This window comes from Drosophila virilis, chromosome 2 (assembly GCF_030788295.1).
Source record: "Drosophila virilis strain 15010-1051.87 chromosome 2, Dvir_AGI_RSII-ME, whole genome shotgun sequence".
NCBI lineage: Eukaryota > Metazoa > Arthropoda > Insecta > Diptera > Drosophilidae > Drosophila > Drosophila virilis.
This window is the reverse complement of record NC_091544.1, coordinates 28,440,778-28,463,705: the sequence shown is the minus strand read 5'-3', so window position 1 is coordinate 28,463,705 and position 22,928 is coordinate 28,440,778. Positions and strand designations below refer to the sequence as shown.

The 22,928-nt window shown below is 44.7% G+C and overlaps 5 protein-coding genes across 6 annotated transcripts; 1 reads left to right on the top strand and 4 right to left on the bottom strand.

Annotated features, from left to right (window-relative positions):
* Window positions 1-253: 253 nt before the first annotated feature.
* Nup43 (Nucleoporin 43kD) lies at window positions 254-1,518 on the top strand. The gene is made up of 2 exons (XM_002056213.4): window positions 254-617; window positions 675-1,518. The coding sequence occupies exons 1-2, from the start codon at window positions 266-268 to the stop codon at window positions 1,466-1,468; spliced, it is 1,146 nt and encodes a 381-aa protein (XP_002056249.2). The 5' UTR covers window positions 254-265; the 3' UTR covers window positions 1,469-1,518.
* Window positions 1,519-2,505: 987 nt separating this feature from the next.
* On the bottom strand, window positions 2,506-7,455 carry gl (glass). The gene is made up of 5 exons (XM_002056212.4): window positions 7,185-7,455; window positions 5,662-5,786; window positions 5,215-5,345; window positions 3,674-5,136; window positions 2,506-3,591 (listed from the first exon to the last, which is right to left on the bottom strand). The coding sequence occupies exons 2-5, from the start codon at window positions 5,705-5,707 to the stop codon at window positions 3,435-3,437; spliced, it is 1,797 nt and encodes a 598-aa protein (XP_002056248.3). The 5' UTR covers window positions 5,708-5,786; window positions 7,185-7,455; the 3' UTR covers window positions 2,506-3,434.
* A 5,193-nt stretch (window positions 7,456-12,648) lies between these two features.
* Window positions 12,649-15,541, bottom strand: LOC6632849 (retinol dehydrogenase 14). Of its 2 annotated transcripts, XM_032433743.2 has the most exons (4): window positions 15,386-15,539; window positions 14,577-14,718; window positions 13,697-13,835; window positions 12,649-13,509 (listed from the first exon to the last, which is right to left on the bottom strand). In XM_032433743.2, exons 2-4 carry the CDS (start codon window positions 14,715-14,717, stop codon window positions 12,779-12,781), a joined length of 1,011 nt encoding a protein of 336 aa, XP_032289634.1. In that variant the 5' UTR covers window position 14,718; window positions 15,386-15,539; the 3' UTR covers window positions 12,649-12,778. The 2 variants fall into 2 exon arrangements, with proteins under 2 accessions (XP_032289634.1, XP_015026074.1); XM_015170588.3 differs by lacking the exon at window positions 14,577-14,718 and having other exon boundaries at window positions 12,651-13,509; window positions 15,386-15,541.
* Window positions 15,542-16,289: 748 nt separating this feature from the next.
* On the bottom strand, window positions 16,290-19,798 carry LOC6632848 (uncharacterized). Its single transcript, XM_002056210.4, has 3 exons — window positions 19,425-19,798; window positions 19,035-19,358; window positions 16,290-18,796 (listed from the first exon to the last, which is right to left on the bottom strand). Exons 1-3 carry the CDS (start codon window positions 19,733-19,735, stop codon window positions 16,408-16,410), a joined length of 3,024 nt encoding a protein of 1,007 aa, XP_002056246.1. The 5' UTR covers window positions 19,736-19,798; the 3' UTR covers window positions 16,290-16,407.
* A 219-nt stretch (window positions 19,799-20,017) lies between these two features.
* On the bottom strand, window positions 20,018-22,915 carry LOC6632847 (V-type proton ATPase 116 kDa subunit a 1). Its single transcript, XM_002056209.4, has 5 exons — window positions 22,700-22,915; window positions 22,227-22,643; window positions 20,708-22,162; window positions 20,398-20,656; window positions 20,018-20,341 (listed from the first exon to the last, which is right to left on the bottom strand). The coding sequence occupies exons 1-5, from the start codon at window positions 22,856-22,858 to the stop codon at window positions 20,076-20,078; spliced, it is 2,556 nt and encodes an 851-aa protein (XP_002056245.1). The 5' UTR covers window positions 22,859-22,915; the 3' UTR covers window positions 20,018-20,075.
* Between the last annotated feature and the right edge of the window lie 13 nt (window positions 22,916-22,928).

Genomic DNA, 22,928 nt, shown 5'->3' with positions numbered 1-22,928 from the left:
TTAAAGTACATTTAAATTATCTTAAAACCAATCTAAAAACATAACAGGTACATAACGTAATAAATATTCAAAACAGTCTAATGCGGGATTGGCTACTAATCGATAATGTGTGGAAGCAGCTGTGCACTGTTATAATGCTGTTGTCGCAAAGTGCCCGAATTTGAAGGCATTTTAACAGCTCGGCTCAAATTTGAGCCGTTTTGCCTTTACAAGACTGTTTAATAACAGTTCGACCAAATGTTAAGCTGACTGTTGCCAAAAACATATGTTTTTGCCCACAGACCGGCAGCATTTTAGTTATTTTGTTTTTCAATTAATAGTTAAAATTTATAAAAGAAAGAGCATCAAAATGTCCACAACAGTTGGTGCCCACTACATATCAGAGAAGATATCAAAGGTGCGTTGGCTGCCAGAGAAACTGCAGCAGAGCGAACGCTTCCTGACCGGCAGTTGGGACATGGACAACAATTTTGTGCGCGTGTGGCGTCTGCACGCCAATCCATACGCACAGGGTCTAGAGCATACACCGCGCTGCAACGACAAAGTGGCAGTCGAGGGTGATGTCACAGGCTTGGAGTTTCTCAACGATGATACCTTCGCTGTGGGCTGCGCCGACGGTAAGCATTGAAAATAGGTTAAAAGCAGTGCATTTCTATATTTCCATATTCATGCAGGCCACCTGAGCTTGTTCCACGTGCAACGAGCCGTTGAGGAAGATCAAATTCAGCGCAAGGCACGCAGTGAACGCCTCCACGAATTCAAATGCAGTCAAACTAGGGCACCTTGCACGGCAATCGCGGTATACGGCACGGACATAGCCACCATTGGCGAGGATGGACGCCTAAACGTTTTGAGTGCCAACAATTTGAAGCAGGTGAAGCGAGCTATCGACGCGGACAGCATGACACTCTTGGCCGTATCCTATGTAAGCCAGCATCAGCTGGTGACCGCCAACCGAATGGGTGTCATTCGCATGTTCGATGTACGCACAGCCGGCGATGGACAGCCAAAAGCCTCATTTATGGCCGCTTGCCAGGACACGAAGAGCTCGAACTTTGTCTCTGCGATGGCCACACATCCCATGCAGCAGCACATACTCATCTGCGGCAGCGAGGAGGGCTCTATTACAGTCTGGGATCTGCGCAATTTGGATTACCCGGCCTCATATCTGAGCGCACACAACAGCCCCATCACCGATATAGGATTTCATCGCCAGGATCCGTCCAAGCTGTTCAGTGCAGCCGAGGCCGGTGAGGTGTGGATGTGGTCGGAGAAGAAACAGCACTTTGATGCCAGCCAAAACGATGGCAGTAGCGCCTGGCTCTGCGGTGATCGTCTGCGCACCATGGTCAATGTTGATGGCGTCCTAACCAACATACGCAAAGCGGTCAATTCATTCGATGTTCATGGCTCAAGGATGGTCTGTGGCAGCGATACGGAAGCTGTTTATATCGTAAATGATGTTTAAACATTTCTCGATTTCTACTGCATTTAAAATACATTTATACTTCTATTAAATTTTTTGCTTCTGTTATTCTAACTTGAATAGGCCAAATGAAAGGAATTGTTGGAGGTCGCATAACATTGTAGATGTTTGTTATTGTCCAGCCGACGTGCGTAGAAAAACGTACTTCTTTGGTCAACAAAGTATTTCTTTTGGCAAAGCGTATGTTAGTCCTTTAGGAGGTAGTAATTTTGGGACAAAATATCTAGACATCTTTCTAAAATTTATATATATATTCTTGACCTGTTTTAACAAGCGATATTCTGATACATAGCTTCTCTGGGTATTTAATGTTCGGCTTCGCAAGAATTACAAATCTATCGTATTTTATAGACTTGTGGCTGGTCATTTCAACATCTTGGGATAACCATGCTTAAAGAAATCAATTTTAAATTAGTTAACGACTGTTTGTATATTTTATGCATTTAATTTCAGTATACGCAAAATTGGCTTAAATCAAAGCACCTGACTTATATATACTATTTATGCCTACTAATACAACTACATCTAAATATACAATGTCTTAAGTATATATTTCTGGGTGCTGCTGTGTGGTAACTAACAAAGAGAAACCAAGAAAATGTAGTTACAAAATTATTAATTGTTATGCCAAATTTTAAATATAATTATTAAATATTTTAAATCTTCGAAATTGAACAATTTATATTGCAGATCAAACTCTTTACAGCTGAATATAATCAAAAAATAATAAATAAATATTTTTTAAGAATTTTTAAACGTTTTTTATGATTTTTCCCAGAAGTTGGATAAAATAATTTTGAAAAATGAACTTCATATTCATAGTTCTATTGCCTAGGTTTGTGTAGACTTAAGGTAATATTATTAGTTGGCTAATTTTGGATAGATTTATGCGTGTTTTTCAACTACCATATACATACACATACGAGTTCTAAACTAATGCGATATTTTGTATATATGCTATGTGAATAATAAATACAAAATGATTTTTATATACAACTAAGCACTTAGGCCTCGATTAGTTTTTGTTTTTTTTTTTTTTTTTGTTTCCTTCGTGTTTGTCGATTTCAATTAAACTTTGAGCATTTACAATTGCATTTCAATGGGGCTTTTAGAGAGCTGAAGTCAATTAATAATATTAACTAGAGCTGCGATAATATGTAAAGCTTATCGAGGCTGCAAAACCGTTTCCGAACCCGGATCGAATCTTAAAGCAAAACAACTGGTCATAAGAAGAGCCGATTTTTACATGTTATTTAAAAAAATGATTTGGTTCTTATCAAAATAAAAAAGAATTCTTGAGGGAAAGCGAGCCTCAAGGCATAGATAATTTGGGTCAACCATTGCATTTATCTAACAATATTTGTTTGAATAGGGCGTTAACGAATCCATTTTTTATCAAAGAACTATTAAAGATTAAGAATTAAATTATTTCAGAAATATTTAGAAAATATGTGACAAATATATCTGAACTAAGACCAGGCCAACCAGATTCACGAGACAAAACTCAAAGCAGAAAGCTGGTCAAACTGTCAATTAAATCAAGGACGATCGTTTTTTGGTTTTGCAGTCCCGAAACTAATACATTTATCTTCTTTTGAATGCTTTCTGGAACAGTATTCTCTCCAGGAAGTGCTCTAATCTGTTTTTTTAGAGACCACTTCAAGTTCTGCGGGCTCTAATAGAAACGCTCGAATTTGGGTGGCTTGTTGAGTGCGCAAAAATAATACCCTGAATAGTTTTGTGTAGCGCCGGGTGGAGTATAGTCGCTGATGCTGTAATTCCCGTAGTCATAGTTGGCCATATGAGCGTGGGCGTGGTGATGCATGTGGTGTGGGTGCGTATGTGGATGCGCATGTGGATGCGTGTGTGGGTGCGTGTGCGGGTGCGTGTGCGGGTGCGTGTGCGGGGGATGATAATGCTGAAAACCGCCTGCACTGCGCGGCTTTTGTCATGTAATAAGACCGCTTCCAGCCCCGGCAGAGCCGTTAGCACCGCTGCCGCTGCCATTGCCGCTGCCGTTGCCGCTGCCACCGCCAGCGCCGCTTCCATTCGCGTTGTTGCCATGAACGCGCATGTGCCGATTCAGGTTGCCCGATTGCGAGAATCTGTGCGGCAAGAGTTGTGGGAGGTGAGTTATGATGCGGTTCCAGTAGCTGTTTCCAGTCGAGGATTTTGATTTGAACTCACCTGAGCAAGCACAATTTGCATTGGTAGGGCTTCTCGCCGCTGTGGATGCGCAGATGTTTGGTCAGCGTGGAGCTGTCCGAGAAGGACTTCTTGCAGGATGAGCAGCGATAGGGCCGCTCTCCAGAATGGGTTCGCATGTGCGTGGTGACGCTGGAACTTTGCGAGAAACGTCTATCACAAATGGGACAGCGGAACGGCTTCTGCCCCGTATGTGTGCGTACGTGGGCCGTCAAATTGGCGGCCTGTGAGAAGCTCTTGTTGCAGTCCGGACAGCGATACGGCCGCTCCCCGGAATGGGTGCGTAAGTGCGTCTTCAGTGTGCTGGGCCGCGCATATGTCTTACCGCACAGGCGGCACAAATTCGGCTTCATATCGCCACCGGCGCTGCCCTCACCATCGGCATCGGCATCTCCATCCTCGATGCTCTCCTCCTCATCCTCAAAGGCAGCCAGACCCAGACTGAGGGCGGCTGCCTGATAGCTGGGACTCTTATGTGGCGGCGTATAGCCCTGGCCAACACCTCCTGTCGCATAGTAGCCCAAGGCAGCTGCTGTACTAGAGGCGGGCGGCGATGGCGACTCCTTGTCGGCCAGCGAGGGAAGTGCGCCTAAAGCTGTCGGCGGCGGAGCCCGAAAGTCAGCTGTAAAGGAATAGGTGGCCGAGGCTGGATAGTGCGTAGGACTCAATAGCGGCGGATAGAGCACATTGACAGCCGCCGAGGAGTTGCTCGGTGGCGTCCAGTTCATTTGGGAGCACTGCATGGGCACTGGGCCGCCGTCGGCTCCATAGCCGTGATGCATGGTCATGTTCATGCTCACATTGACACTCATACTGGGATACATGGGCGGTGCGGGCGCATTGGTGGCGGCCTCGTAGTAGCAGGCGCTGCCTGAACCAGATCCACCGCCACCACCAGGACCATTGCCACCGCTGCTGTTGTGGTTGTGGAGCGCGTTACCACCGTGCGATGCCTGGGTCAGTGCCTGCTGCATGTGCTGGGACTGTAGCTGGTGAGGATGTGTAGATGACTGCGATTGCTGCTGCTGACTGCCGTTCGGTGAGATCAGCATCTGATGCGGATGCACGGTGTAGGAGAGTGACGCCTGATGCGGGTTGCTTGCGAAATTATAGGACGCACCACAGGGCGAGAACGGGAATAGGCTGGGCAGCGGATCAATATCCAGCGGCGGTAGGCCGGGAAATGTGGAGGCCATCTCGTCGGTGCTCCAGTAGCTGTTGCCGTTGCCAGCAAGCGCGGCGCCGTTGTTGTGATTGCCGACGCCGCTCCCAGACGCTGATAGATTGCTAGCCGGCGGTGTTGTATTTATCTGACTGCCCAGTACGCCAATCGTTGGATCGAAACAGCCGCCGCAGTCAAAGTCGCTGCTGGTCAGGGAGGAGATGGGCAGGGCGGTGTTGCCTTGGCAGGATAAACAGCCAACGCAGGATGCAGCGCACTCTTGCTAAAAAGGCGAGAGATACAAATGTGAATCTCTTCAAGTGTCCGACCATGCAAATATTTTGAAGCGCGAGAAAAATACCTGCGGACTGTCCAGTGCCAGGCCGAATAATGGATTGTTGGGCACGTAGCCCGTTTCTGGTTCCACAGGACCTCCGTTTGAGACATCGCACGATATGTACATAGCTCCACCCTCTTGATCTTCCAGGGAATCTGCGCAGGTGTGCCCAAAAATAAAAAAGCGGAGAGCAAATCATTGGAAAGATGCTTGAAAGCGACGCGTAGTTGGCAAATGCAATTCACACAGTGCACAACTAACTGCGGCCCACTGTGCGCCGCGCAAAACTCCGCCCCTAAATACACACAAACACACACATGCACACACACACACACAGAAGCGCACAAATGAGCAAACGCGACGCCATTTGCTTTGCTTTTGCCTATGCTCTCAGCTCTCAGCTCTCGGCTCTCGGCTCTCGATGCGCAGCGTGGTGCTAGTTTGGTCAACCGGGTGGAATTTAAGACTTACCCAGAATTATGTTCAAGAGTTTGGAACCTTTATATAACAATCCCATGACATGACTCCAGCTGGTCTTGGCGTTTTATTTCTCGTTTTTCTACGTTTCATTTTGCTGCATCAATTGCCATTTCCAGCTGTAAATTAACATAAATATGTTCCCATTTATTAATTTATGCAAATTTATGAATTGAGAGATCAGATGAAAGCACAGCAGTATAAACTCTATGCCCAAAATAAGTATTAAGGAGACATAGATTAAAATATCAAAACTAATAAATCGAAAACTTCGATGAACAACACTTTTTTACACTGCACCAGAAACAAAACTTACTTTCTTAAAAGACATGAATAAAGAAAGAAAAAACTCAAAACATAAAGTTTCTGTTTATATGAACTATTTTGTAACAATTTTCGTCAAGCGAGTTGTTCAGGCCATATTTGAAACTCGAGGGAGGTATATGTATGTATTGTATTATAATATTATAACTATCAAACGCCATAGTTCGATTTACTCGATTTACTTTATATACACACCATATTTATAAAATATATGCCATATAAACTATGTTTATAAAAAACTCTTATGGTATGGACTATGCGCTTTTACCAATCAGTCAGTCATTAAGTCATTAATACATATAAAGATATAAAATATGTATCACATGAGCCGTAGACTAACAAAAATCCGAACTTTGTTTTTGGGCTGGAAATATTGGCGCTGGCAGGTCGCATATATATCCACTTAAGGTGCAATACAATTTATTAATAGTTAGTTAAGCTTCTTTCCAAATTATATTTTTCGTTTTTAGCGAATTTAAAAAATATTCTAATTTGTATAACAGTTGCATAAAGTTGCACTTTTATTGGAACATTTGACAACATCAAAAACTTTTAGGCTAAATTAAATTTTAGGGCTAATCTAATTCAAACACTTATATTAGCTGAAGATGTCACTTGTTTGAAAAACTATGTAGTCCCGTCATAAATGTGCTGTATTTATCACAACGGAACGTTTTCTCAGAGTAAATTTTTTTAAATTAAAACTTCAAGTAAGATATTCAATTTCCACTGTTCCACCATATTGCTTTTGATTTAAGTATCTCCATCCAAAATTTGGTCCCATCTGTCGAATATCGATAGACGCATTAACCTAACCTAGCCCATGCTATAGATATTATCTTTTAGGCAAATATTGTCATTTAACTGTGTTCTAAAGTTACTTTGAGATAAATAGTTATGGTTATTAATTAGTTGACATACACAATTTTAAAAGCTTTATAACAAAATAAATATATTTTCAAGACATTCTTTAGAAGTTTCTTCTATATATAATAAAATAAAATTAAATAGTGTATTACAAACTAATTTCAATATAATTTGCAGCTTGAAATATTTATTCACAGCAAGCAACTTCGTTAAGAGACGAATCCTATATTTTTTTTGTATCCATTTGTTTTGTATATCCAGTTATTGAAAAGGATTTTGAAACACAATATGCTTATAGTGTAAACATGTTTTATTTTATTTTTCACCTTGTTGTTAAATATATAGCTCGCATGGCCAATTCACAGCACTGTATATATATTAGATGCTTACTATAATTAATATCAAATATATATATATATCACAACTTTATGAATTTCGGTAAATAACTTCAATCGACGTCGGTCGCTAGGCTCACGAATGTTGGATTTTCCTTTTGTATTTGGGAATTGTTGTTTTAACTTTACACACTCAGCTAAAACGCGGGGGCGGGCGGGCAATTATCGACTATCGGCGACGAGCATAAGACTGCAACTAATTGTCAGTCTCGGCTCGAAGTCTCTCGACCGATATTGGCGACGATTCCCGTGTCAGGCGTCAGCGTCAAAGCGACAACCACAGAAAAAATGCTCACTTAATTACAAACCAGCGAAAAAAAGGGCGCAAAAGGCAACCAACAGCAACACACACACGCACACTACTCTCTATACACAACAGATACAATGACACAAACTGCCCAACTACATGCCATACTATCACATATGAGAGACCCTTACAGCAGTGTGTTGCTCTTGTTGCTGCTACTGTTGCTGTTAATGTTGTTGTAGTAGTTGTTGCTGTTGTTGTAGACACCCCCTCCCGGCAGCAACCACCGTCGCCAGCAACACCACCAACACGACCAGTCAGCCAGTCAGCCAACCAATGCGCTCCGGCCTACGTCTCCGGTATGCCGGCTTTTGCGGCGACTACTGACCCAACCCCCGAGCCCGTCAACAGCCCATCCAAGAGGCTCATTCATACGTAGCAGCAGCAGTTTTCAGTAGTTTTTAGTTTGTCACCCAATATCTTCGACAGTTCGACACCAGATACCCCCGAGCCGGTGGCCCCCAGGCCTGGCCCAGCCCGGACAGCGACCATTGATCGTCTCTTGAAGCGGCGTCAACTGCAGGCAACGTCGGCGGCTTTCTGCTTCCTTCGTTCCATTCTTTGTGGTTAAACATGTTTGCCTCTGCCACTGTGACAGTCCATCAGTCTATCAGTCCATCGGTCTGTCTCACTCACACACTCTGGTAGCAACCCTCTGCTTCTGTATCTTGTATCTTGTATCTTGTATCTTTGGCAGCGCACATTCTCGTTTCTAGCGACCAATGACAACTGTGTCTGAGCTCCGCTCGATTTAAGCGCATCGATCGTTGCTCTTTCGCATAGTTACAACAACCAGAATTAGTTTGCGACATTCGATATTTCGTTTTGTGGTTGTTTTATTATTATTATTATTGCAAAAAAGATAAAGCAAATCAGAAAATTATGAAACATTAGGTGCTAGGCTTGGCAGCAGCACCTCCTGGCTAGCCGCGGCTTTCTATTTGCAAAGTAACTTTAAGTTCGCACGCAAAAATTGGCAACTAATTAAATCAGTTAAGTGTAAGGGCTTTCAGTGATTGCTCGGGTATTACCATATCATTTTACAATATATTGGTGGGAATTTTCAGCCGAGCGTCGTGTGTGTTTAAAGTTTTGGGCCACATAATCAATGTCTGCGGCGGAACACTAACCAGTTTGTATGCCCTTTTAGTGGGTTTCATAATTTAATCACAAGCTGTGTAAGGCATGGAAGGAGAGAGGTCGTCTTGATATATATGAACAGATGTCGTAATCGGTTTGGTCAGCCTTTTTAATAAGGATCGGTTAAACACTATATTATCAAGATGTATTGATCAAGCCTCGTATTTACAGTTCTTATCAGTGGCAAAACCGTTCCAAATCGTGCTATATTATATAGTATAGTACTATGTATATACGCTCGTAAAACTATGCCATAAAAACCCACAAGTCTGAAAGGGTATTTAATATTCGGCATGTCGAAGTCGGTCGTTCTTTCTGCTTGCTCTTGGCTACAACAGCGATCGGTTTCAACTTGTCCAGGATCTGGGCTGAGCTTGAGCCATGTTTTGCTGCCGATTGTCAGAACGTATTAGGCTCAGGATCGCAGAGCACAGAGCACAGAGCACAGAGCCTGGTAGCTGCTTGTTGCCCTGACTGGGCTATCAATAACAATTTTGGCTTGTTTACGATGATTAGAGAGGAACGCTTAGGTTTCAAGTGTGCTCAGGTGTCAGCTGTGCACACCACACGCCCCGCCAACCAAGTGGATTGCTTAGACGCCTCAGTCATCTATCAATTAACCACAAAATTCTTAAAAATTGTTGCCGTTGCTGGCATTTGTTACATCTACTATAAGTAAGTGGGCAAACATTGCGCGGGCTCGAACCACCACCCTCTATTGTACCTGTTATCACACCAGCGCATCATCGCTATCAACTGGCCAACGGCATAGTTGTTTACATTGAGCTGAGCCCGGCCATTATTTATTCAAAGTATTTGCTCCTGGTTACGGTCCTGCCGCTGGTCCTGCTGCTGGTGCTGCTTCTGATTTGCAGCACAATTGTTGCTGCTGCCCTGACTCCAACGCAAATTCAGTCAGGCATTCGTTTCATTTGCGCTGTGTTCTGTATTCTTTTTTGCTCGGCGCGGTGTTCTGCGTTCAGAGGCTTCAAAAATCAATGAAATACTTTTCGGGTGGCACTCTTAGGGCTTCTCAGGCTTGGCTACACTTTGCTCTTATGATGTTGGCAGTCAAGTCATTCAACATGCTAATATCTCTGGTTGCCACTGAATTACTATAATAAACATATTCAATTCGAGAAGGGGCAACAGCAATTAGCCCAATTATACTTATGTGTTTCTTAAATAGATTTTAGTTGCCATTTGTTTTGCTAATCATAACTAGAATATCTTCAAGTTTCGCATTGCCAAACTGATAAGCTCTGTGGAATCAAGTTTAGCGCACTCCATTTGCTCGCACTTGCTTTTTTACAAAATTGAGGCAATACTAACTTTAATTTTACGTCTTGTAAAATATAAATCTAGAAGTCAAATATTTAAAGGCATACACTTATTTTGGTTACTCGCAAAATAAGTAAGTTATGGGCATGAAGGGAAAGTGGACATGGATTTTGCGAAATATATGACAAAGTTGTAAATCGAACTAGCTTTGGGTTTAGCTTAAGGTTAGGAATGGTATTTGAATGACAATTAACAAAAAAAAAAATAGTTGCCATAACAATGGACTTTTAACAGTAATATTTACTGCTGAAACCCGCAGTTTATCAGTATCAGATATTCCTGTCGCAAGCCCGACTCCAAGCGCATAAGAATATGGGCCTGTTTCGATTTGCTCTTCTAATTGCGGTTATACACCAGTATTTATTCCATGCCTGGAGTCTCTCGCATTGAACAGACTCAGTATACTCTAGATCCCTTTTGTTACTTTATGAACAGAGTGCAAAAATCGGTCAAAATATTTTATTAAACCAGCTGATATTAGCCAGTTCTGCCAGGGCTAAGCTTTTGTCTTCAAATATTTAACATTACTTTTCCCCGCTGGTGAGATATTTATTTTTTTTTTTATTTCCCTACAGAATAGTTTATAGCTGCTGAGACCTTTGCTTCGTGATAAATTTAATATGATTTAGATACTTGAAAATGTATTTGAATTCAATCTCGGACATTTTTCTCCCGGAATGTGAGCAACAAGGGTATAAAGTTGAGAATAAAGCCGAAATATATGAACCGCATTTCTGTTCAAAGGAAAAGAGAATCTGAAATGAATTTTCTCAAAAATATTTAAAAAATGAAGTCAGTTAATCAGGACAGTCTGTTTCATATAGATGTATAATTCTTATGGCAGCAATATTTGTTATATCTAAGGGAAGTTTCCGGGTAATGTATGCATAGCTTAAAATAATTTCAGAAAATGTCCCAACAACTGTCACTTGTGCTTTATATGTGAGGCCACTGACTCCTACAACCAACAGCCCACAACACACACACACACACACACACACACACACACACACACGTCATTCTCCGGCTGCGGAAAGTATCGATGTCCAATTGACAGTTGCAGCCGTTGCGGCCGTTGCAGTGGCACAGGACTCAGCATTGCTGACAGCTGGACGAGCCGGGATCCGAGTGCGGCTCATAGCCCATTTCTTATTAAAAACCTAAGCCTGCTTATTAAATAGCGACTTATTGCTAACTGAAAGTGGCCAATGTGACAGTTTGTGCAACTGCCAGCGGACAGTGGCAGTGGCAGTGTCCTGTGAACAGCCCCAAAACGACTTGAATTACAGTTGGAACTGGGACTCCGAAATATGTTTTGGTGGATACTACGAAATTACACTTGAGTGAAGCGCGCCAAATTGAATTTGTAAGACGATACTTTCAAGAGGCCGCAAGAAGCAAGGGTTCGTCCCTTATCAATGGGTAAAGTTCCTCGACGGACGGTCGGTCATACGCATGGACGGAGGATCGGGGAGTCGGGGTGTCGAGGGGAGGGCGGGCAGTTACAACAAGCCAATGTACCAATAAAATGCATACGCTGTCTGCTACTGTTTTACGTTGTTTATTTTTTTTTTATTAGAGAATCACTTCCGCAAACAAATTTGCTGCAAATGGGCCGATGACAATTTCTCACAGCAGCAGGGGGCGGCACAGTTTAGAGGGTGGCTATTCACGGCCAATTATGCTAGCTGCCACGTTTCGCTATCAGCGCAGACAAACCGCAAATGATTATCCTGTAAGCCTTTGGATAAATATTAAATTTCAATTATAGCCGTTAACATATTATTAGCCGGCCATCATCATCGTTGGCGCCAGGCGCCAGGCGCTAGCGGAACCAGAAGTCACGTGTCAACCAGTCGCTGATAATCATCGGGGCTCAGCAACCGCAGAGGGGTGCCATCGATTTGGCAAAGAGACAATGAGATGCGCACGCAATTTTATCAGATTAAGACCCTCAACGGCAACAATCGTGTCCCTCGGGTGTATCCTTTGCGGCCCGCTCGCCTTCTCTCTCCCTCTCTCTCTCTATCTGTCTTTCTCTATCACTGCATTAAACCGCCCTCAACAGGTGACAAAATGAGCAAACATTGTGTGAGAATTTTTTTGGGAGGGGGGGGGGCAGTCAGTTTAGCATTCTTCTTTGGCCATATCAAGTTTCCGATTGACGCTGTGATTTGTCGTTTTTATTAATTCTCATGAACTGAAATTGAAACTCCTTAAGAAAGTCGAGCAAAAAGCTCAAAATTCAACATAGTTGACTTTCAGAATAAACAGAAAAGCGAATTAAGCATAACTATGGAACTAGTTCTTAGCCAACAGTCTAATCGACAGCTTGTCTAACTGAAATAAATACCAAAAAATACCAATAACAGCAAGCGACAATAGCATTAACATTTGCAGCACTGTTAATAACAGCAACGCTTAACAAGAGCCGTTAAATAACTGTCTGGAGAAAAACATATATTTTTGCTTAACTTGACGACATCCAGAATTATTTAGAGTATTTATAAAACATAAAACAAAGCTGCTTTAATGCCAATAGGTTTTCCACAGGCAAACTAATTTCAGAGAAGTTTGGAAGTTTTCTTTTTTTTTTTATTATAATGTTTTTATAAAAGGTATTTTATTGATTTACGTGAAAAACTTAAGCTTACGATATACGGTATACTCCCCCACAATAATGCACAATATAGTTAGTCAAATTATATAAAAAAGAGATAATTTTTCGGAGCGCCTTTTAGATTTTCGGATCCTGTGGCGTCAGCTTGACAATCTTAACGGATTCTTCCCAAATCTGGCGCGCCTTCTCCATATCCATAGCAGCTGCATTCAATGTCGCCTCCTTGCAGTCCATGAAATACTTGCCAGACACATTGGCCACCTCATCGGAGGTCGCCAGATAAATGGTTGTCTGGGCGCCAGCTTTGGTTGTTTTGAAGAAACCCTTCGTAATGGCCATCATGGGCAAGTTGAGTGGGAAGGGCACATTGCGCCAAATGCCAGAATCTATCATGCCCGGATGCAAGTAATTGACCGTAACGTTGGTGCCCTCCATGCGCCTGGCCAGCTCGCGGGCAAAGTAAATGTTGGCAAACTTGGACACATAATACAAATAGGCAGCGGGAAAAGTGCCGATGGGATTCAGCTTATTGAGATTAACGGAGGCCAGGCGATACAGCTCCGAAGCCACAATGACAATGCGTGCCGGTGCGCTCTTCTTCAGCACATCGATGAGCAAGTGCGTCAACAAAAATGGACCATAATGATTGGTGGCCATGGTCAGCTCAATGCCATCCTCGCTGGTCTGGCCACGGAAGGCCAACGCCATGCCGGCATTGTGTATGAGTACATCAATCTTTGGCTCAGTCTTGACAATATCAGCTGCGAATTCGCGCACAGATTTCTGTGAGCCCAAATCGAGCTTCTTGACCAGAATTTTGCTGTTATTGGTCTCCTTGATGATCTCATCTGGCAAATTATATCGAATATGAATGTATATACAGAAACATTATTGTTAAAGCATTTCAAATAAATAAATAATTTTGCTTTGACTCAGATAAGTAGTAATATTTAAGCTTAATTGAAGTGCTTTTCATTATTTTTGATATTTATGAAAAATGCTATAACTTTTTCTATTTTGTTTTTAAAAACTTACCCTTTACAGCATTTGCTGTTTCCAGATTTCTGCATGCCATAATGATGCGTGCTCCACGTCCCGCCAGATCCTTGGCTGTTTCCTTGCCAATGCCGCTATTGGCCCCGGTTATGATGACAGTTTTTCCCTCCATTTTAGTCTAGAATATATTACGAACATATTTTAACGTACAGTTTGGCTCGCAAATTAGGCGTTGGTGTGTTTAATGGGCGGGACCGGTAAATAAGTGGCAACAACCCTAATTAGAATTTGTAGTTAATATAATCATAGCTCGCGTCTGGGGTCGTATTAAGCGGTTTCTAAGTTGAGTTCTTTATTTATTTGTATTCTTTCTCTATGCTCATCAGCGGCGTGTTTAATTGCCGACCCCCGTGGAAACTCTGAGCGTGTAGCTCATAAACTCTTGCGCTTTGTTTTTTTTTTTTTGTTTTTCTAATTTTTTAAGGTAAGCGATCTCTCGCCGAGTGTAATACAAATACCGTAATAGTAACTGCCAGATCTGGCTAATTAAGTGTCCACGTCACGGCTTGGCGAACTATTAGAGAGAATAAAGTACCCTTCAGAGCATTTGTTTTCTTTTAATAATTCTGTTGCTTATAAAAAAAAGTGATCTTTGCTCATTTATTATAAGGAAACTGATCTTTAGCTAGTATTAATTACCGTAAATTAAATCTCAACAAATCTCAGACTTGTAAAGCAGTCAAAACAAACGACTCTGGACGTAGTTTGACAAAGATCTCGACCTGTTTAGAGATATAGGTAAGCATTTGGCGGAAGTTGGGGTTGTGATAGGAATTTTTTGGATTGGGTAAATAGATTCTGAGACTGGGGCTGGGGCTGGGGCTGGGGCTGGGGCAGGGGCAGGGAATCTCAGGTTTACCTCAGTGAAACAACGGCCCGCCGTAATGCGTAAATAGAAGCGAATGCTCAGCAAGGTGGCCACAAAAGCCGCTGTGAGTGTCATGATGAATATATCACGGACATAATGATCAGTTGGCAACCAGGCCAAGACGAAACCCATGCTATAAATAATATTGTGCACATGTATGTATTATGTATGTATGCATGCAAATTAGTTTATATAAGACAGAAAAAAAAAAATAAACGTCGTTTATCTCAAATTCGAAACACGTTTGGCCATTTAACCAGCTCAAGATCGAACAAGAAATAAATTTCGTTTTTCGGTCAGTCTCAGTTGGTCAATAATTTGTTGCAGCCGCTAAACAGTTTTTTTTAATAAATGAAGAAAATTACAACAACAACATTTCAAAATCAATATGTTATACGAATTTTTATACTTTCACTTTTCAAATGTGCAAGTTTAATAATCATGAAACCGATTTCTGAAGCGCCGTGCTCGAGGCCAAAGCAAAGTTCATTGCCGTTAACAGGTAGGCAAAAGAAAGCCAGAAATTTCTGTTGTTTTTGTTGCTGTTGTTGTTGTTGCTGTTGTTGTCGCCTTAACAACAACAGCGCATCGCTTGCTGCTTCTTTTTCTTACAGACTGTCCACGTCACAAAAAAAATTGTCTGACTTGATACGTACTGGTTTGGTGGTTACGCTTCCCTGACTGCCTCGCCCTGAATGCAACCTCTTCTGGCTAGAACTGACCCGTTTTTTTTGGCCAACAACAAAGCGTACAAAACTGCTGCGTCAGTTATGCGATATTGCGAATTTCCGCACACTCACCTGGCAAAGTGCTGTCTGATTTTATATATATATATATATATATGTATATGTGTATATGTACTTTAGTTGAACTAGCTGCTGTAAGATTTCAGACCCAAAGACTCGACTCAATCACAACCTTCGCCTTGAACGCTTGCTCTGCGACTGGCTGCAGAGTCGCTGCTGGAAACGTCTCGCGATCAGCTCTGTACATTGCTATTGTAATGAGCCGCAATAGTTGCTGTTATTTATTGTTCTTGTTGTTGTTGTTGTTGTTGTTGTAGCTGTGTTGTTGTTGTTGCTGGCCGGCGAAACAAGTTGAAGCTGAGCTTGAATGCCGCCAAAGAGAGAATCTCGCTTTTATTTGTTGCCTTTCCTTTGCGCTGGTCTTTCGTTAGTTTAAAGAGCAGCAGAGCGCGTGAGAGAGAGAGAGAGAGAAAGCGCAGCCCGAGTCAAGTGTAAAATCTACACAACACTATGTGAGCTATGTGAATACTTTTTTGATATAAATATAATTAATTAAACTGTAAAAATGTTTTGTTTTATTAATTATATAATTTCAATAAAGCTTCCTATATAAACTAAATAGTTTTTCAACTGAAAGTTAACTTTAATTTAATTTTTTAATCAGCTAAAAGATTTTGTTTTATTTTATTAACTCTTACATATACATTTTTTAATTTAAATACTATTTATATATATTTTTTTTTGACATATATTATGTATAAATATAACTTTATTATTGCTGACGAGATTAAATTCTTCTACCAATATTTTAGTTTTTTAAGGCTTTGAAACTACAAAAGTTTACAAAAACTAGATATTTTCAATAATTTTCCAACTGAAATTTGACTTTATTCAGTTGTTGGAAAACAACAAATCAATTGGATTCGTATTAGTTTCATGAATAATAGAACAATTCGAATTTGTGCTTTCCATATTTTTATAATATTATTGCATTATACATAAATACATATTTACATTGAGTCCTACGAATTTTTGCAGCCAAAATCCCCAATTAATGTTTTAGCTGTGAGAATCTTCTATTTATCTATGGCATTCCCGCCTCCCATACTCGGAGCAGGCAGCTTCGCTGGCTCACTATCCAGATGCTTCGTCAGGGTATTGTACCACTCGTTCATGTGGCGTGAGATGATGCTCATAAACTTGGATACCTTTGACTTTACGGTTGTCACGATGTTATCGGAGAGCGTGACCTTGCGGCAGTTTGTGCCAGGAAGCTTGGTGCTAGAGATCTTCATGATTTTAGACTCAGTCGGTTCGATGGGGGGCGTTACCGTGGACAAGTCCACTTTGTACTCATAGATTGAGTAGCGTCCCAGCGGCAACAGATCCTGCTGATCGTCCTTGTGTATTACATTGGAGTTGAGCGTGTCGTCGACAAGGTTGAAGGGCAGCGCACGACGTCTTCGCATTGCCGGCATATCCCACCAGGAGGTGATGCTCTCGTCGACGAGCTTCTTCTTTAGCCGCTTGGGTGCAGGCACAGGCACTCTAGGAGCTCGCTTGGCGCTGAAATAATCCTCCTCATTGTCAGCAACAACAGGCAACAGCTTCGCGGGCGCTGGAGGCTTCAGTTCCCTATCCAAGGCGTCTTCCCTCTGGGACGCAGGTTCGCGCAAGTGTTCATCACCCAGCGAGAACTCGTGCTCGTGCTCATTGATGTGGCTGAGGAAGTGTTTGCCAAGCTCACGCTGCGCCTGCAGAAAATCGCTGGCGACATGTCCGCTCTTAGCAGCGCGCTTTTTGTTGTCACCATCACCCTCGACTGGCTCCACATCCGGCTCCTGTTCCTCCTGTGGCCTGCTCTCGCTCTTGTTCGGGCTCTTGTTTATTGATCCCTTGCTGGAGAAGGGTTCGGGGAACAGCAGCGAATTCAATGTGGCGCCCAGATTCAAACGCTTACCCTGCTTGGGCACAGGCGCCGGCAAGGCCTCAAAGAATTCCGTGGGCAGCAGACGCAGCTTTTGACGCTCCTGTTGCTTGGGTGCGTCAGGCACATCCTCCACACTGTCCTCCTGGGAACGCTGCACAATGCTCAGCTGCCTTCTGCCTTTCGCTGGCCTGCGTTTCTTGTAGCTGACCTGCTGCTGCTCCGATTCTGGCTGCATTTCGCTCTCCTCCCCGTCCGGAGATTCAATGTGCTTCAGATGGACATCGCCCTCGGGCAGACGGGTATATGGTGGTGGCTCTGGCTGTTCGCCCATTTTCTTAAAGAACTCCTCCTCATCGAACTCGGCCAGATCGAAGAGCGGCTTGACCTTGCGTTCCGGCTTGCGTATCTCTGTTATCTTCTTGGTCAACGTCGTCTTTTTGCCCTGACGATTGTAGAAGAAGGGCCCAGCATAGTCGGCTGCACTGCGTCTGCTGCGTCGTTGTGCCACATCCCTGCTCTGCTCCATGACGTTTCTGAGCCAGTTTCGTGCCTCACAGGGGCGCACGGCTTGAGTTTTGGGCTTGACTTCAGCTTTCACCTGACGCTTGACTGGCGCAGACACAGGAGCGGACTTCTCTTTTGGCGAATTGAATGGTTGCAGCAGCCTGGCAAGCAGCGTGTCCGGTGCCTGTAGCTCCGGGTTATCCAGCACAAAGCGCCGCTGGCGATTGACGGTGCTCGGCAGAGATCCGCGAGAGACGGCGGTCTCCTCGATCAGACGCTGCAGCAGACGATCTGCCGAGCTGTAGCCACTGGAACGGCCACTCTCGGCAGCTGACTCCGAGCTGACGCTGTCAGCTTCGATTTCCGAATATTGACAGTGCTCCAGGTTGACGCTGGGTAGCACCCAAAAGCCCACTGACATGCTGGGCGTGATCAGCTGCAGCGGCTTGCTGGCATCCTTGGGCTTAACCAGCGGACGCAGCGTGGAGTTGAGTGACAGCTTCATATTGTTCAGGCGCATGCGACCATCCTCTGCAGTCAGCACATATTGCCATATATCGCTGCTGGACAAACGACTCATGCTCCGCACCGTAATCGTTGTGGGCTGCTCCTCCGTGTTGACCACCATGAAAGCCAATCCACCCGACACTGCGTTGGCACAGTGCGTGTACAGTTTGTTGCTGGGCGCAAAGACATTCAGCGGACGTGCCGGAAACACTCTGGAGCCCATGACCTTCTTAAAGAGCGCCGTCACATAGTAGCTCAAATTGGGCCGCTCGAAGTCCTCTAGACTCATGCGCTTGAAGACCACGTCGAAGCCACTGCTAGCCGCATCGCCCAGGGTCTGTGCCCAGCGCAAGGCGTCCGTCGTCTCATCACCCACCAGCCGCTTGCTTATGGACTGTGCCCCATTCTGATCCTCCGGCAGCGTCAGCCACAGCGGCACGCGCTGCTTCTGGAGTGTTTTCAGTGCCGGATCGCTGTCGTAGATGTAGCTGCCCAGGCTGCTGGTAGGCAGCATGTTGGCGGGTCTGTCAATGGATTCACAGATTAGAAATGACGGATTGTCTCATAATACCCGGCTTCCTTTTTCGCCCAGTTTACAGAGTAGCCGGTGGAATTCCCAATTCTGTTACAAGTATGAACCCGGTCAGACGAAACTTGAAGCCCCGTCCATAAAAGTTGTAGCCCCCGTTTTTGCTCAAACTTTACCCACCTTTTTATACCCTTATTTTCCGCCACGGAAGAATATTTAGATATAATACTCACTGCGTCCAGCCGAAGGCCGCATTTAAATCCTTGGACATGTCCACATATTTGCGTGTCTCCTCGGCGCTGCTGCCAGCTGATATATCGGCGCCCATAACACGCCAGTTATCCACGTAGGGACTGAAGGTGTCCGTCATCAGCTTCAGTGTGCTCAGCTCCTGCACGTAATCCTTGGCGCGTGATGTGCCAAAGTCTGTGCCCAGCTGCCAGATGCAGTCAGTTATGCCCACCATGTAGGAGGTGTTGAGTATCTTGAGCGTATGCATCGAATCCCACTCATCGGGCGCATAGGGCACCGGTATAATCATGGTCCAGTTGACAGCGCTGAAAGAAAAGGCAGGCAAACGTTAATATGAAGCAGCCAATCCACACAAATAGTCGGACGCTTACCGCGTCCAGCGATTGAAGCCCTTCCATATGATCTTGGTGGGATTGCGTAGGCGTTGCGGCGCATTGCTCGCAAAATAGAAATCGCCAATGAACTTGACATAGGCATCGCCTAGGAGAGCGGCCATGCTGGTGACAGCCTTGCGACTCTTGCCATCCAGTGCATCATAGAGATCCTCCGGCTTGACGGCAAAGCTGACAAACTTCTCGTTGACATCGTTATAGGGGCGATTCACATGGAGCTGCACCAAGGTGTCCGCCTGGCACAGAGCCAACAGGGCGAGTAAAAATAGCGCCAGCTGCGGGCACAACATATTGGAATAGATGACTTGACCGGAGCTTGTTCGCTGCACAACTGCGCTACGCCGGCCTCTGGGCCAAGCTAATAAGCAGCGCTTGGCGTTTGTCGGCAAAGAGTTTTGAGTTCCATAGTAGTTCATTTCCATAGAAATCTGCTGCAATTGGCAAGAATTTTTCGCTGAGCGCTGCCCTCAATGGAATGACCTTTTTATTCTTTCAGCCAAAATCACGTCGCTATGTGGGCCATCCAGCCCCGGAGCAGGCGGAATAAAGTGCAATAAAAACAAGACACCCGCTCGATTTGGTATGCTGCGATTTTTATTAATGGATGACCCACTAAAATTACATAAGCGCCTAGGCCTCGTCTTCTGCCGTCAACATGGCCTTGAAGCTCAACGGCTGAAACTCATAGCCGGAGCCGGTGTAGAATTTGCTCATGAACTCCACCCAATGCAGACGCAGGGTGTGCAGGAAGGCGGATAGACCCTCCATCATCACCATAATGGCAATCGTGAAGAACACCCAAACGGCAAAGATGATAAATATGGCAATGCAGCCAACGTAGCCGCCTATCTGCAAAGCCTCAGACAGCACCATTGTCCACAAGACCTCAGACAGCTCTGCAAGTGTTTTGCATTAAGCAGGGAACATTCAAACTTCCTCAGATGGAACCTACCAGCGTGTGCCAAGGATAAGGCCCAGAGACGCAGATACGAGGCCGTGTGGGAAATCGTGCTCAGAATATACTCAACCGTATGAATTGCCTGATGTATCCAGATTTCGCTCATGGGCTCTTCCTCTTCTTCCTCCTCCTCCTCCTCCTTTAAGTGCGCAGCCTTGCCGTGGTGCTCAGGGAATTCAGTTATGATGACCTCCTTGCCGGAGATTTCCAGTGTCTCCATGATGGTATCACCGAAGTGTTCAGTATTCTTCCGCTAAAAAAAAAAACATTAAGTCCAGATCCAAGCTGATCTTGGCCAACGCACCATATACTTGCGCTTGCACATTGTCCAAAGGGGCAGGCCTAGCAGAATCCAGGGTATGCATATGATGGCCACCACAAACAAGATTGTCTCCAGCTCCCTTTGTGCCGGAAACATGGACGCTGTGCAGCCCTTGGCGGGCGTCTCAGTTTTCATCAGGATCATGTCAATAAACATGATTAGCACAGATGGAGCACAGCCCGGCGAATTGGCAATATCCGTGGTACTGGGCGAATACTGCACCCACTTGTAGAACATCATGAAGACCATGTACCCGAACAGCATCAGCAGGAAAATAACTTGCGGCACAAACTGAAGCAAAATGTACGAATACTTTTTGAAGTAAACGAAATTCTCCACAGATAGGCAAACGCCGAAGACCATGTGCAGCACGCCAAATATTATGGATAGCTTCATTTTGTAGGTGTTCAGGAAGATGATCTTGTTGCTAGCCGATTGCCAAATTGGATCAATGCCCATGGGATAGGTGCCTCGCTGATCTGTCGTCGGATTCAGCTGCAGTGCCGGATTCGTAAGCACCGTGGTCCTGTTGTACTGCAGGGCCCAATGCGAGCCAAAGACATTAAATGACTTGGAGAAGCAATCGTTGTAGATGAAGCCCGTGTAGATGGCAAACATGCCCATTAGCATTATGATATATCGGCCACCGAACAGAATTTTCCAAATCTCCCCAGCGCGTTTCTTGCTGAGCCGATTTTCGTCGAGCACCATCCAAAGGCCGAGCAGAAAGACCAAAAATCCGTGTCCCATGTCACCGAACATCACAGCGAACAGAAATGGAAATGATATGCATGTATAGAGTCCAGGATTCACCTCACGGTACTCGGCAATGCCATAGGCATCTATCAGCACCTGGAAGCCATAGGTGAACTTGTTGGTGCGGAAGTACGTGGGCGGCGTCTTCTTCGTTTCAAGTATGTTGAAAATTGTGGGCACGGTGCTGCCCAAGGCAAGCGACGCCTCGGAGAGCACCGTTTCGACCTCCTCGAGCTCACGCTTGGGCACCCAGCACTCGCCAATCAAGCACTTGCTGCCCAGATCCACATTGAACATGTTCAGCGTGTGATAGATGGCCTTCATTTTCTTGACCATGGCCGTCCAGTTGGGCAGCTGCTTCTTGATTGCCTTCAGCACACAGGAGCGATGATCCTCGGTCTGGCTAATAATGATCTTGAGATCCTCGAGCCGTACATGCACACTCTTAATCATGTCCAGGCGGTCCAGATGCGAGCTCGGACACGGGTACATGGTGGCATGAAAACCAGTGCACACTTTTCGTATGCGCCCCTGCAGCTGATCACCCTGGAAGAAGACCACAAAGATGGTCTTATAAACCATGTCGCCCGTCTTGGGATCCTTAACAGGCTCATCCATTTGGCAGCTGCGCACCAGGACATTGCCACGCGAGATGCGCCAGAGCATTCGTTCGAAAGCAAACTGTAAATGAATATGGAAAATAAATATGAATCAGGGCAAATCCAAAGTCGGGCATCCGTCATACCTGTCTCTCGCGGCGAATAACGCCAGCCACAAAGCCCAAGCTACCGTCACATTGTTCCGGATCCTTGTGTGTGCCACGCTTATTCACATCAAAGTTGTGCGACTCCTGATCGGAAAAGAACTGCTCTGTTCTTTCCAGCACCTGAATCATTTCACTCAACTCCAAAAGGTTGGTTTGCAAACGCACATTGTTGGCAGACAGTTCGATGATCTCCGTTTCGGTTTTCTCCAACAGCGACTCTAGCTCTATGATCTCCTTGGGCTTGGGTGCGGGCGGAAAGTCCTCAATCAGATCAACCACCGTCAAGCCATCTTTAGACAGCTCTGATGTGGCATAGCGTATCTTCCGCTCCAGCTCGTCACATCGGCGCACTTCGTTGACGAACTTACGCTGCATCGCGGTGATGCCCTCGTTCATCTGCAGCCGTAGGACACATTAAATACCCGAATACCGGAACAGCTAGCTTTACTTACGTCCCGAAACTGCACACAGCCCATTTCGCCCAGTTGCGCTATAGTCTCGTAGGCCGCCTCCGGCTGCAGAAACATCTGGGCCAAGCACATTTCCTCGCTGCGAAAAATGCTGTCCTGCGGTCCCGTGCCGCACATCCATCCTTTCAGTTTACTGCACATTTTAAGTTTTCCCTTTTTTTTTTTTTTTTTTGGTACTGGCAGTGACACCTCAGCGCACTCTGATGACGCC

What these genes read in the sequence shown, in the direction of transcription:
- LOC6632848 (XM_002056210.4), bottom strand. Translation starts at nt 19,735, where the DNA reads ATGTTGTGCCCGCAGCTGGCGCTATTTTTACTCGCCCTGTTGGCTCTG. An exon ending in GGCTTCAATCGCTGGACGCG is followed by an intron (nt 19,359 to 19,424) that starts GTAAGCGTCCGA and finishes CTTTTCTTTCAG; the next exon opens with CGCTGTCAACTGGACCATGA. An exon ending in GCGGCCTTCGGCTGGACGCA is followed by an intron (nt 18,797 to 19,034) that starts GTGAGTATTATA and finishes ATCCATTGACAG; the next exon opens with ACCCGCCAACATGCTGCCTA.
- LOC6632849 (XM_032433743.2), bottom strand. Translation starts at nt 14,717, where the DNA reads ATGGGTTTCGTCTTGGCCTGGTTGCCAACTGATCATTATGTCCGTGAT. An exon ending in CGGGCCGTTGTTTCACTGAG is followed by an intron (nt 13,836 to 14,576) that starts GTAAACCTGAGA and finishes AATATATTCTAG; the next exon opens with ACTAAAATGGAGGGAAAAAC. An exon ending in AACAGCAAATGCTGTAAAGG is followed by an intron (nt 13,510 to 13,696) that starts GTAAGTTTTTAA and finishes ATAATTTGCCAG; the next exon opens with ATGAGATCATCAAGGAGACC.
- LOC6632847 (XM_002056209.4), bottom strand. Translation starts at nt 22,858, where the DNA reads ATGTGCAGTAAACTGAAAGGATGGATGTGCGGCACGGGACCGCAGGAC. An exon ending in GCTGTGTGCAGTTTCGGGAC is followed by an intron (nt 22,644 to 22,699) that starts GTAAGTAAAGCT and finishes CTACGGCTGCAG; the next exon opens with ATGAACGAGGGCATCACCGC. An exon ending in CTTATCCTTGGCACACGCTG is followed by an intron (nt 20,342 to 20,397) that starts GTAGGTTCCATC and finishes AAACACTTGCAG; the next exon opens with AGCTGTCTGAGGTCTTGTGG.
- Nup43 (XM_002056213.4), top strand. Translation starts at nt 266, where the DNA reads ATGTTTTTGCCCACAGACCGGCAGCATTTTAGTTATTTTGTTTTTCAA. An exon ending in CGCTGTGGGCTGCGCCGACG is followed by an intron (nt 618 to 674) that starts GTAAGCATTGAA and finishes ATATTCATGCAG; the next exon opens with GCCACCTGAGCTTGTTCCAC.
- gl (XM_002056212.4), bottom strand. Translation starts at nt 5,707, where the DNA reads ATGGGATTGTTATATAAAGGTTCCAAACTCTTGAACATAATTCTGG. An exon ending in TGGCACTGGACAGTCCGCAG is followed by an intron (nt 5,137 to 5,214) that starts GTATTTTTCTCG and finishes TCGCCTTTTTAG; the next exon opens with CAAGAGTGCGCTGCATCCTG. An exon ending in TGCAAATTGTGCTTGCTCAG is followed by an intron (nt 3,592 to 3,673) that starts GTGAGTTCAAAT and finishes CTTGCCGCACAG; the next exon opens with ATTCTCGCAATCGGGCAACC.